This window comes from Cynara cardunculus, assembly GCF_001531365.2.
Source record: "Cynara cardunculus var. scolymus isolate 2C chromosome LG 15, CcrdV1, whole genome shotgun sequence".
Taxonomy (NCBI): Eukaryota; Viridiplantae; Streptophyta; class Magnoliopsida; order Asterales; family Asteraceae; genus Cynara; species Cynara cardunculus.
This window is the reverse complement of record NC_037542.1, coordinates 3,551,067-3,564,083: the sequence shown is the minus strand read 5'-3', so window position 1 is coordinate 3,564,083 and position 13,017 is coordinate 3,551,067. Positions and strand designations below refer to the sequence as shown.

Here is a 13,017-nt window from a genome sequence, read left to right as displayed (position 1 = left end):
TTATCTAAACATCCAAAAATATTTATTACCGGTACCACACTGAAATAAGTCAATAAGTTATAAAACACGTCCAAAACGCCTATGAATGTAGAAAAGGAAAGAAGAAGGTTGTTGAATATGCAGAAGGGGAAATAATATAAAGCATAAAAAAACGATGATTCATTCAGTAGCTTCTTTTAGTTGAGCGACTGAATCGGAATCGCCTTCACCATCCATCCACCTTCTTCCAATGGTATTCGCTTAGATTCTACTTCAAGAACCCTAGGTATTTTCACTCTCTTTTCTTCGTTTCAATTTACAGGAAACAAGAAAAACAGCATTGTTCAAGCATTCTGCCATACATTATAATCTCGTTTTTCTTAATAATTCCATGTTTAGGGTTTATATTCAACAACTTTCTTATGCTTTTGAACATTTGAACAAGTTCAAAACATTGCGCCATGGCTTATTCATCTCTTTTCGTTTAATTTTAAAAATGCCCTCTTTTCTTTTCAAAGTTTTCGTTTTCGCCTCCCAAACTTTTTAAATTTTCAACTTTTTGTCTTTTAAATCAAAATTATATTTTTGATGTTTAAGAATGCTTCCTACACTGGTTCGGAGATACGTACTTTGCCCGATTGGTTCACTTTCTTGATTGTAACTTGCAGAGAATGATTTGGGGCAGATTGATCTGTAACAAGTGAAATTATAGTAAGGATCAATAAAGGAGATAGATTCAGTGGTTGAGAATATGTAGTAGCAAGTTAAGGAATAATTGCCATAAACTGAAATCAGTTTCCTAAAGAAATTTCATTAGTACCCTTACATTCCTGTAACTTGTATATACTTTGACAGCTCCTGAGACCATCATCCTGTCACTTGTATGGAGTTTTGTATAGCATGAATGAGATGTTGTGCCTTTTGCAACTGCTGGCTTTGTAGACTGTAGATGAACAAATCCCGGTTTACTCTCAACTTCCATTATTATCTTACTATCTTAGTGGAGAAAACGGAACTAATTCAGGGTACTTAGGTATTGAGAACTATAAGTATATGTCTGGTGTAACCTAGTTTTCTTTTAATTCAGGGTATTTAGGTATTAAGAACTTCAATATTATGCTTTTTGTTCAATACTTCAAAGTTATTTTTAAAAGTTTGCTTAATGGAATCTCCTTTTTTTTTTTCTTTCAAAACTCTCCTTCCTTTTTCACCTCATATGATCTAAGTCTCTAATGATGCAGTCCATACTGCTTTATTGTGCACCTTTGCTTTTGGTTTTGATAATCTTTTTGCCTCCCAAATCTCTGAACGTTCAATTGGTTATCGAGTTCTTTTAGATTTGGCTCAACTTAACATTCAACAATGTGGGCTGCCGGTGAAGCTAACCCTGCTAAATTTATTGGTAGAGGCTATGTCGAGTTTATTATTATTATTATTATGATTATTTATTACTTGTAACAAATAATATTTGCAAAGTGAACAATATCCAATGAGCAAGTGTACACCCAAGGATAAATTGATTCCTTGCGGTAGGAGTTGAAAGTTAAACTTCTTTCTGATTGATCAATGCAGGTCAAGCAACTCTCTTTGGCAGAGGAGTTGTAATTTTGTTTTGTTGATTTGCACTGCATCTCGTGATGTCGACGAAGAAAATTATAGCTATATGTCAGTCAGGTGGCGAGTTTCAAACTGAAAACGATGGTTCTATGTCCTACAGTGGTGGGGAGGCCTATGCTGTTGATCTTGATACAGAGACGCAAGTAATTGATTTCAAGCAGGACTTGGCCGAGACATTTGGATATAGTGTTGACAACATGTTGATCAAATACTTCCTCCCTGGAAACAGAAAAACTCTTATCATGATATCAAAAGACAAAGACCTTAAGCGCATGATTAACTTTTTTTCCGATGCTGATCAAGTGGATGTCTTCGTCATGCCACAAGAAGGTAGTAGGGCAGCTCCAAATGTCTCAAACACGCCTGCTAGTAGGTACTTTAACTGTCCTTTGCTGATTTCTTTCATTCTCAATCTGTTTCTGAAAGCCTCGTTCATTTCTCTCTTAGTATCAGAGCTTGAGGTTTTCTGGAAATCCATTTAGGTTCTTTAGATCCTCAATTTCATATAATGTGTTTAGGCTGCTTCTTGTTTTTGAAGTTCTTTAAATACCAGGATTCTGTTAATTAGTACGCCAATTTTGAGAAATACAGTAACTCCAAATATTTTTTGGAGTTTTTGAAAAACAGGATTGTTTTGTTTAGGGGCTGTTTGGCGGTTGCTGAATGATTTAGTGCAGAATAGTTAAGAGGTCAGAATGGTTGAGAGAGTCATAATGGTTAAGTGCTGAATGAAATAATGTTGTTTGGTAACTGTTCTCTGAATGACAATAAATTACCATTTTAACCCTCTCTAACAAAAACCCATTATTCCATTTTAACTTTTCCACCCCTATCTTCCAGCCGCTCTTCTTCACGATCTCCATCGCCTTCCCACGTTTGCTTCCACGATGATCTCCATCGTTCCTTCTCCATCGTTGGTCGTTGCTTGGTCATCGTCGCTGTGGTATTTCCCTCAATCGTATCTCAATCGATCCCTCAATCGTTGCTTGGTCTGCTTCCACGATCTCCATCGTTCCCTCAATCGATCTCCTCTCAAAGTTCCCTCTGTGAAGAATGGTCAGAATCGATCCCTAAATCGTTGCTTGGTCTGCTTCCACGATCTCCATCGTTCCCTCAATCGATCTCCTCTCAAAGTTCCCTCTGTGAAGACCGGCGACGAGAGGGTGGGGGAGGGGCTGTGAAGACCGGCGATGTGTTACCTTCACCGTTAGGGCTCAATCGAGATGGAGAAACAGCAGGGGCGAAAACAGAGATGTTAGGGTTTTGCTATTCGATCCTTTTTCCTCCCCTTTTTCGATCGATAGGGTTTGCAACTCGATGGCGAGGTGACCGGCAACAACCGGCGAAGCTGCGATGGCGACCGGCGATGGCGATGGCGACCGGCGATGGTGACCGGCGATGGCGACCTGCGTGAAGAGACGAGATGGGAAGAAGGGGTGGGAAGGGTAAACTTGGAAAAATAGATGTCTGAATGGTTTAGTGGTATCCTAGATGCAAAATGGTTAAGAGGGGGATTGTAACCATTAAGAGGCATTTTTTTTTTGCCAAACAACCTCAACCTCTGACCGATTAAGAGGTTGGCTCTTAATGTCACCATTAAGAGCCAAACAAACAGCCCCTTAGTATCTCCAAACAGCAAATTTTCAGAAGTAGCATAGTTGGGATATTTAAGAGTAATTATACTTAATGCTTAGATTAGCTTGAAAAATCCTAATTGCTTATTTGGAAAACAGCCCACAACTCGTGTTTGAGTCTCAAATTGAGGGGGAATGGTACAGCTCATTTTTATTTGAGGACATTGCACACTATTTTCTTGTATCAAACATTGCATTGAAAACATAAATCAGATAGGCCACTTATGGACACAATATGTGAGGCTAAGTGTAGCTAATTTTTCATTTGCTCGGGTTGTGACGCCTTATACTGTGATGGAACTCTAATTACAGATCGAGCAGGACAACGGTTTCTGAAGCAGTTGTACTTGCATCTAGTCCTGTTGGAACAAGCCATGTAGACAACCACCCTAATATAAACGAAACAAATTCCTTTGATATGGTTATAGTGAATGCAATGTCACCGTTGGCATTTGCTCTTGGTTCAAATTGGGAAAAGCAACATAAAGCTGCTACACAGTGGGAGAACACAATCACTGGTGTTGAGCAGAGATTTTCTAGTTTTGCTGAGTTCCGTGAAGCTCTCCATAAATTCTCAATTGCCCATGGTTTTCGTTACAAGTATAAGAAGAGTGATAGTCACCGTGTTAGTGTCAAATGTAAGTCAGAAGGTTGTCCGTGGCGCATATATGTTTCAAGGTTACCCACTACCCACTTGATACGCATCAAGAAAATGAATCCAGAGCATACATGTAATGGAGTTGCTGCAAAAGCTGGTTATCGTGCAACAAAGGGATGGGTAGGTAATATTATAAAGGAGAAGTTAAGGGTTTCACCAAACTACAGGCCCAAGGATATCGTTGCTGACATAAAACGAGAGTATGGAGTTCAGTTGAATTATTCCCAGGCATGGCGTGCAAAAGGAATTGCCAAGGAGCAACTTCAAGGTTCATACAAGGAAGCTTACTCTCAGTTACCTTTCTTCTGCGAGAAAATAATGGAAACTAATCCAGGTAGTTTAGCTACATTTGCTACAAAGGAGGATTCAAGCTTCCATCGTTTCTTTGTCTCATTCCATGCCTCTATTTCCGGTTTTCAACAAGGCTGTCGTCCTTTGCTTTTTTTAGATGACATTCCTCTAGATGCTAAGTACCAAGGGACCTTATTAATAGCCACCGCTGCAGATGGAGATGATGGTGTTTTTCCATTGGCTTTTGCGGTGGTTGATGATGAGACTGATGATGACAATTGGTTTTGGTTCTTATCCCAATTGAAAGCTGCTGCCCCAATATCTCAGCCTATAACCTTTGTTGCAAATTTTAACACGGGACTAAAAGACTCCATAGTCAATGTTTTTGGCGGAGAGTGCTTTCATGCTTATTGTCTACGGTATATTGCTGAGAAACTCAACAATGATTTGAAGGGGAGGTTTTCACATGAAGCCAGACGTCTCATGGTTCAAGACCTCTATGCTGCTGCCTATGCACCAAAGCTTGAGTCTTTCGAACAGTGTGCTCAAGATATAAAAGCTATTTCACCTGAAGCATATAATTGGGTACTCAACAGTGAGCCACAACACTGGGCAAATGTGTTCTTTGATGGAACAAGATATAATCATATGACATCTAATTTTGGACAGCTGTTCTATAGCTGGGTATCAGATGCAGTTGAGCTGCCCATAACTCACATGATTGATGTATTGAGAGGTAAGTTGATGGAATTGATATACACAAGGCGGGTTGATTCTAACAGATGGACTACAACGTTGACACCGTCTATGGAGGAGAAGCTTAAAAGTGAGGCTTCAAAAGCTCAATCATTTCAAGTGTTGCCATCACAAAGTAGCATATTTGAGGTTCATGGTGAATCTGTTGAGATGGTTGACATCAGTCAATGGGATTGTAGCTGCAAGGGCTGGCAACTTACTGGACTGCCATGCTGCCATGCCGTAGCTGTTTTTGAGTGCATCGGTAGGAGCCCATATGATTATTGCTCCAGATACTTCATGGCTGAGAGCTACCGAAAAACATATGCAGAGTCAATTTACCCAATACCTGATGTTGAGCGTTCATTAGATGGTGAGGACATAGCAATTATTGTTACACCTCCTCCTGCTAAACGACCTCCAGGGAAGCCAGGCAGGCGAGCGAAGTTAAAGCAGGCTGGATCCCTGGAGCTAATTAGAAGGCAAATGCAGTGTAGCAAATGCAAAGGGTTGGGTCACAACAAAAAGACATGCAAGTAAGTTCTCTATCTGATTTATTTGATTCTTTTTTTCAATTTGCTGGTTATGTGTTTTTGGATGTCCTTTTTGTTTCTATTTATCTTCTTCAGAAATTGGCTTTTCACAATACATTTTTGTGCCAGATTCATGTGTCAGATTGGGAAAATGTTTCCTTCATGTGTGTGGTTAGCTTTGGTAGAGCTACATTTGAAAATTAGTGTTATGATAGCTTAAGAAAATCCAACCATGAAGGGCCTTGGTCTTGTAAGCATGCTTGTGAAGTAATGTCTATTGCCATCCCATAATAAATGCCCTCTTTGCAGTCCATGACAATTGTTCCTTTTGTTTTTTTTGTAATTTCCCTCTGTTTCAAAATATCACAACACTTCCCGATTTTTCCTTCTTCCAACTTAATGAGCAGCATGTGCTTTGTTGGTGCAAAATAGATTGTAAACCTATATAAACCCTTAGTTAAGATATATATACATGAGCTCTGTAAATAATTTGTTATACCAAATCTTAAGCATGCATGCTGTTATGATTAATTTTTCTAAATTTTGCAAACTCTTTGATAACTCTAAGATATGCTCTTTAATCTCTATGTTTTTTCATGCCACAACTATAATAAAATTCATTAGATAGAGTCGACCTAAACAGTTTAGTGAAATAAGAGGAGGGAGAAGACAAAGGGAGAGAGAGGAGTGTGTTCACTTGAGCATTTTGTTGAAAAACAGTTTATTCTTTAAACGGATGAGACATGATTTTTTTAACCGGATGAGGCATGATTTCTTTAACCGGATAAGGCATGATTTCTTTAACCTGATGAGGCATGATTTTGTGTAGTGGCAAACATATGTTTTTCTTTGTATTAGTTGGACCAAGGGTGCATTAGCGTAGCTGTAGCAGACGGTGTGGTTGCAATTAAAGGCTTGCAGCAACCTCAGCTCTTGGGGCTTAATTACAGCTAATTGCATTTCACCTGACCAACTAAAGGAAATCTTGGGTCCTCATTTCTCAGATGCATAAATACCTGGCTATACTAGAAAAATGCGTGGTTGAGTTTTCTTTTTCAATACTACAGCATTATTGCCCTTTGAAACTGCCTGCCTTTGTTGGCTAGCCTATCTTTTAACTGACCTAGAAATTAACAGAACTCCCCTTTATATTATAACTAAGGTGGAACCTCATCCTCTTGTCTTCTGAATCACTCTGTTTTCTCAAACGAGGACTTCGCGACCTCTGTCAGTGGAAAGTCCTAATCCTTTATTTCTATTTTTTGGGGAAACTTTTAATGCTAAGGTGTATGAGTAGAATGAGGAACACCTATTAGCTACATTTCTCTCTCTCTTCCTTTTCCTCTTTGAATAGTTTTTGCCATATCCATGGAACAATCGGTAAGGTTTTCCTCCCTTGTGACGTGTGCAACAATGCAAAGCAATGCTTGCAAATCCCAGAAGCTTTGATGCATGTGTGTCATCCTAGTTATTAAAGTGCATCCAACCTTCATTAGCTTACTTGTGATGACCAGAAATGAAACAGTCTGCGAGTATGTGTTGGCAATTTGAAAGTGTTATTGTGATAGAAAAGATGTATATTGTATTTGCAGTCTAACATGTAAATGCACTGTTCTTGTGTTGGACAGAGAGGGGGAAACGATTGAAGCATCATCAACTCCCAAAGCCTTGCAAATATAGTTGGGATGAAGGAACATTCTTTTTAACCCTCGATTGAATGGTGCTTCTCATTTCTGAGTTCATGAGAATTTTTTGCTTTCACAATCAAAGCAGTAGTAGGTTTCTTGTGCATAAGGAAGGGTATGTATGGCCAAAGCAAGCAATAGCTGGTTAGTTGTTTTTTCTTCAAAATTTCGGAAATTAATTTTGACCTTGTGTCTCCATCCCTTACTCTAACAAAGACTGCTTTACTTGTTAAAAATACACTTGGAGTTGTTACTTGAGCCATAGGAAAATCCTCCCTGTGACTTGGGTTGAATGACATACTAGGGAGAAATTAAAAGGAGTGTGGGATGAACTCAAACACCAAATATGTAGTAAAAAGCTCATTCAAATTAATAAAAGATTTGGGTGAAGATATGGGTTTAATGGTTGGTGGTTCATAAAGTAGTACCAATTCCAAAGGTCAAAAGTACAAGGAGGTCTCAGGTTCAAATCCAAGGAGGAATAAAAATCCCCTTGTGGCCACGGAGGTTCAAATGCGGTGACTCCGGGCTATCTGCAAAGCAGGTGGTCGCCTGGGATTAGTCGGCTCGCATAGCGGGTTGGATATCCAGGTTAATCAAAAAAAAAAAGTAGTACCCATTCCTCTTTTTCCACTTCCATCCATATGGCTTTCTTTCTATGTGTTTACTCAACTCTTATGTTAGTTAGTTGTCCTGTTTATTGCTAATTGTCCATGATACAAATAAAATGCAATGTTATATAAGAAAATGCAGCAGCATCTGTTGAGCTCCTCGTGTGTAGTGTAAAGAAGACCATTTCCTTCAACGGAGAAGAGGTAAACTGGCGAATAATGTAATTTGGTTTGTTGTAGATAGATCCTTTAATACTTGTTCTTCATCTAGGTGAACGACATACATTCCAACCTCGGCAAGGATGGTGTTAAAGAACGTGCTTCCGTTGACAAAGGGAAATTCTTCAACCAAGATCAAAAACCTATCATGTCGGAAAAACCAGCAGAAATCAACCTCCTCCACCAGAAAGCCTGAAGACTGTTGCATATCAACATCATATTTTCCTATAAGAAAGATAAGTTTTTAACAATTCAGTGATCTGGAATAGGAAACAACACCCAAAGATGACAAGTTGCTATTGACCCAATATGCAAAGTATGAGATAAAGAGAAGAAGAAGAAGGTAGACAACATTCTCTGTAAGTGGATCATTGATACTTCTGTAAGTCATAATATAGGTATCTGTTTGAGAATCATACTTAGGGGCCGTTTACTTAATTGCTTACCCAATAAGCACTTACCATTAGAAGTCAACACTATAATTTATTTTACTGGGTAAGAGTAGTTACCCTGACTTACCGAGTAAGATTCTCCATCTTTATCATTGCTCTTACCGGATAAGGTTTTTGATCTTTGTCATGTTCATCAGATAAGGAAAATTACCCAGTAAGCACTTACCACGTAAGCGTTTAGTAAATGGCCCTTAAATTGTAGTTTTGAGTGCCAAAGTAGACAAAAACTAGTAGCATTTGTCAATGAGAATGGAGCAGATAAAGCCAAGTAGCAAAAAGCATAAAACCCACAATGGTATTGATAGAGACAATTTTTTTATATGAAAGCTACATCTAGACTTGCATGATAGGTAGAAGACTAGTATTTATAGATCAAATTTCTTCTAGGAATGTCCCAAGAAACCATGGATATCTTGAAAAAGCTGTTCCTATAGATGCTACACAATCCCTTTGCACCGCCATGCCAACTATTCTGAGGCAGGGTGTAAAGAACTCGAACTTTTAACGAGCTACTCGAGCTCGAGTTGTTCTCAAACATAAAATAATCTTTTTGGAGTTTTCTAGAATTTGAAGGCGAGAACTCCTTTCGTTTTCTTTATTTGGTGTAACTACAAATAGTTCATGGGAGAAAATCGAGTTATTTGGGCCTTGGTTATATTATATGGCAATTTCTGTATTTTAAATTTCTATGGAAGTCGAATACAAACTGTGGTTCTAGAGAAAGAGCATTATACAAGATACTTGGATGAAATATTGTACTGTGATTCGAAATATAGTTTAGAAAGATTTTTATCTTATTTCCTATTTTGATTGTAGTGAAATCTTGCTTAAGAATATAGCAAGTTACAAATTGTAGTTTGTTTTTTCCTTCCCTTCTTCGTTTCGGATTGAAAGAGAAGTGCTTGATTCTTGCAAATCACTTTCATATCTAGAACTAGATATTGTAAGGGATCGTAACCTAATAAGGTATTTCGCCTGGAAAAGAGCTAGAATCGGGAAATGGGGCGAACCGGATTTTTCGCAGCTATCCAAGAGATTCAAATAGATTATATCTTGTAATTTTTTGGAAGCTTCTTTTTATACTTTTTGTACTCCTTAATGACAAAATAATTGGATATCTTAAGGACCTCTTAAAGCGTTCATGAGATCATTATGAATATACAAACCAAAATGGTGAAAGCTTATAAATGTATAACAGGTTCTGTCGTTCTTCCCGTTTCTTACTTTATGGTTAGGTCCCAATTCTACAATGGAGCTATTAGTTCTCGAGTCATTATTCTTATTCTTTATTGGCTTGAAACCACCCATAAAGAGATTCCTCATGTATCATCTGTAGCAAAATTATGAACGGAGCTAGCAAACTGGATTGTATTGAAGAGGTTCTTGAGACACCTGTTTCAGCTACGTATGTAAGATATTTTAAGATTGTGAATCACTTTCTTAGTAGTGGGGTCGGGGGAAATAATAGGAAAGGTGATTTCACTATATTTCTGACTAGGAACAGAGACTTCGACCAGTTTCTTTCATCAATCTCCTGGCCCTTGCTTAACTCCTTGTTCCGTAAACCGGTCGCTGGTTGATTTGATCGAACCCTGGACATGTGAGAACCCAGCCCGAGAGGAATGCATGGTTCCCCGACACTTCATGTGACGGACTTTCGCAGCCCCCCTCCGTCTAATCTAAGCCTACCTCGCTCACCCAGGCCTGTCGACACATTAATGGAATGATGGAGCTAATCTGCTTGCTTGTGCAGGCGATGACCGCTCGGCTAGGGCGCGACAGAGGAGCTTCGAGTGACGGGCTGCCGAAGAGCAAAGAAAAAAGTCACTTGAAGCTCTGCCTTTTGCTTTGCCAAGTCTTGTCTTCCTCCAGTTGCCCCCACCCAATAGGCCTCCTGTCAATTGCCCTTCTCGTTCTCATCAAACAAAAGACGATCTCTTTTTGCCGGCAAGCTAGCCTCGCCTATCTCATCTATGGGATTTCTATTCGCTCGTGCGCGAGATCAGATCAACTACTCTACTACTATCATGCTGAATTTCTTCAATAGGACATAAAATGTTAGCTAATGCCTTATGTTGGGGGTTATCCACCTACCCTTAGTATTGAAATGGGTTCTTTACAAGAAAGAATTACTTCTACCAAATAAGGATTCATAATTCTATTCAAGTTGTTTATGTACCTATAGATGATTTGAGCGATCTTGCTCCTGCTATGATATTTGCACATTTAGATGCTACTACCATATTATCAGAGGATTAATAGCCAAAGGTATCTATCAAGGAGTATATCTTTTAGATTCAACGTCAACTATGCTACAACCCTGGATCATTGCTAAAGAACATTATGGAACTCATCAAAGGGCCTTTGGCCTAGCGGTATCTTAGCATTTGGTCTCCTAGAAGGTCAGATGTTCAAACCTAACCAAAGGTAAAGAGGGTGTGTGAGTTTATTTGTTGCATTTGCCGTATATAAATATTATATACTTGAAAAAACATTATGAAACTGCAAAACATGTTAAGCAAACTTTACGACGTTACAAAGAACTTCAAGATATTATAGCTATTCTTTGTTTCCCGTATTTCAAATACTTCGAACAGTACCCAAGTAAATTATTCGGTGTTCTTTTAATGGTTTCAGTACTTGCAGATTATTAACAAATACATTTTTTTAGAAATGTTAATAAATTCCAAAATCCATTTAATGAGTCGAGTCCCGAAACGCCGATGTTCAACTCGACTCGTTTGAAAACTCGATTAAAATTTACAAGCCGATACAAGTTGAGTCATTCAAGCACACAATTTTTCGAGTCACACTAATATTTATAGAGGTTGGTTCAAATACTAACCAAAACTATTGTGCAAACTATGCTAACCAATATTAACCAATCATGTTCCATCTTTTAGTTAGGTTCAAATGTAACTCACAAATTAATTGTAAGGGTATTTAGGTAATTTATCATTCTTATGTAACTCCCAAATATTTTAATTGAGAGTTACAAATCTTAAAATATCATTAATTGATCTTCATGTAATAATGACATGAAGTTTCACATGTGTTCATCTACTGAATTTTACATTTATTTTTCTTATAATGGTTTTGATATTGTAAATTTGAAAAAAAATCCCTTTTGTAAAGATTCCGTTATATTCCGAGTAATATGGATAATCATATTGTAAAACGGATCGACGACAATGAGAATGAAAAAGCTAAAAGCGTCTACGAATACATTCGGAATTCGAATCCCGAAAGTGAAGAAAATGATCAAATAGTGTCCCAATATGAACATACGATAGCTATGAACACGCTAATATGAACACGCCTGCCTACATTAAAGATTTGAGTTCGGAATGGCAAACAATATACATTCTTCACTAAGTTTTGAATTTCAGTAAATCCACATCCTTGTTGCTCTTTTTAATTATCTACTTTGTGTAATAATAGTTTTAGTTTTGAAGACTAACTACATAAGGGTTGTTTATTATGTTCATTAAAGATTTGACTTCGGGATAACAAACAATATACATTCTTCACTAAGTTTTCAATTTTAGTAAATTCACATTCTTGTTGCTCTTTTTAATTATCTACTTTGTGTAATAATAGTTTTAGTTTTGTTACTGTTTTATGTCATATAGCACAAATCATATCATGTTTATATAGGGGTTGTTCATTATGTTCACTGTGCTATATTACTTGATCACACACATAGCAATTACATTTTTCATACTAGGATGCATTAAGACATTTGTGCACAGACACACATATATTAACATATATCAAACCAGCACAAATAACACAGACGTAGACGTTGGGATTCGTTACTGTTTTATGTCATATTGCTGATGTTCATTAGGTTCACAAATCCAAACTTGTATGTATTTGTGAAGTGTTGCGTGTGTGTGATGTTCATTAGGTTCACAAATCCAAACTTGTATGTATTTGTGAAGTGTTGCGTGTGTGTGATGTTCATTAGGTTCACAAATCCGAACTTGTATGCATTTCGTCAAAATCATCCATCATTTTGATGAATATTATGAACCAGATTTTTCGCTAATGATATACACTATTGATCGTATAGATTGGCAGTTTCGTAGTTGATTGGAGGTTACGAAATCATTTGAATAATATAGGTTCACGATGTGATACGATTTTTTTTGCAAAATTACCCTTTGAACAGTTGTTCATAGAGATCTCATTTAATACATTAATTAAATGATTATTTTTGTAGTCTCATTTAATAAAGACCGTTTGATGAGAAAATAAACGATCAAGATCGGTTAGCATGGTTTGCACAATAGTTTGGGTTAGTATTTGAACCAGCCCCTTTATTTATATGTTTATAAATTGCATAATTAAAATATAAAATCATAGAGTTTGAGCAAATAAATAAGTTAATTAATCTCAAGTTTGAGCTTGTAAAAAAGCATTGGGTTCGAACTCAAACATTGAAAAAAATATACGAGCTTAAGCTTGAGCCTAACTTTAAAAAAGTTATTCAAAATTATCTTTTAAACTGAACTACTACTCGACTTAGGGGGTGTTTGGGATTGCTTATTTAAAACAACTTATGCTTTTTTGTAAAAGTGCTTATTAACTTATGTGGTAT

The 13,017-nt window shown here is 37.4% G+C and overlaps 1 protein-coding gene across 5 annotated transcripts; it reads left to right on the top strand.

The window, feature by feature from the left end:
• The first annotated feature begins 215 nt into the window (after window positions 1-215).
• Window positions 216-7,342, top strand: LOC112528230. Of its 5 annotated transcripts, none has more exons than XM_025139207.1 (5): window positions 216-265; window positions 1,552-1,969; window positions 3,543-4,222; window positions 4,337-5,450; window positions 7,076-7,342. In XM_025139207.1, exons 2-5 carry the CDS (start codon window positions 1,617-1,619, stop codon window positions 7,125-7,127), a joined length of 2,199 nt encoding a protein of 732 aa, XP_024994975.1. In that variant the 5' UTR covers window positions 216-265; window positions 1,552-1,616; the 3' UTR covers window positions 7,128-7,342. The 5 variants fall into 5 exon arrangements, with proteins under 5 accessions (XP_024994975.1, XP_024994974.1, XP_024994970.1 ...); XM_025139206.1 differs by having other exon boundaries at window positions 4,313-5,450; XM_025139202.1 differs by having other exon boundaries at window positions 3,543-5,450.
• The last annotated feature ends 5,675 nt before the right edge of the window (window positions 7,343-13,017 follow it).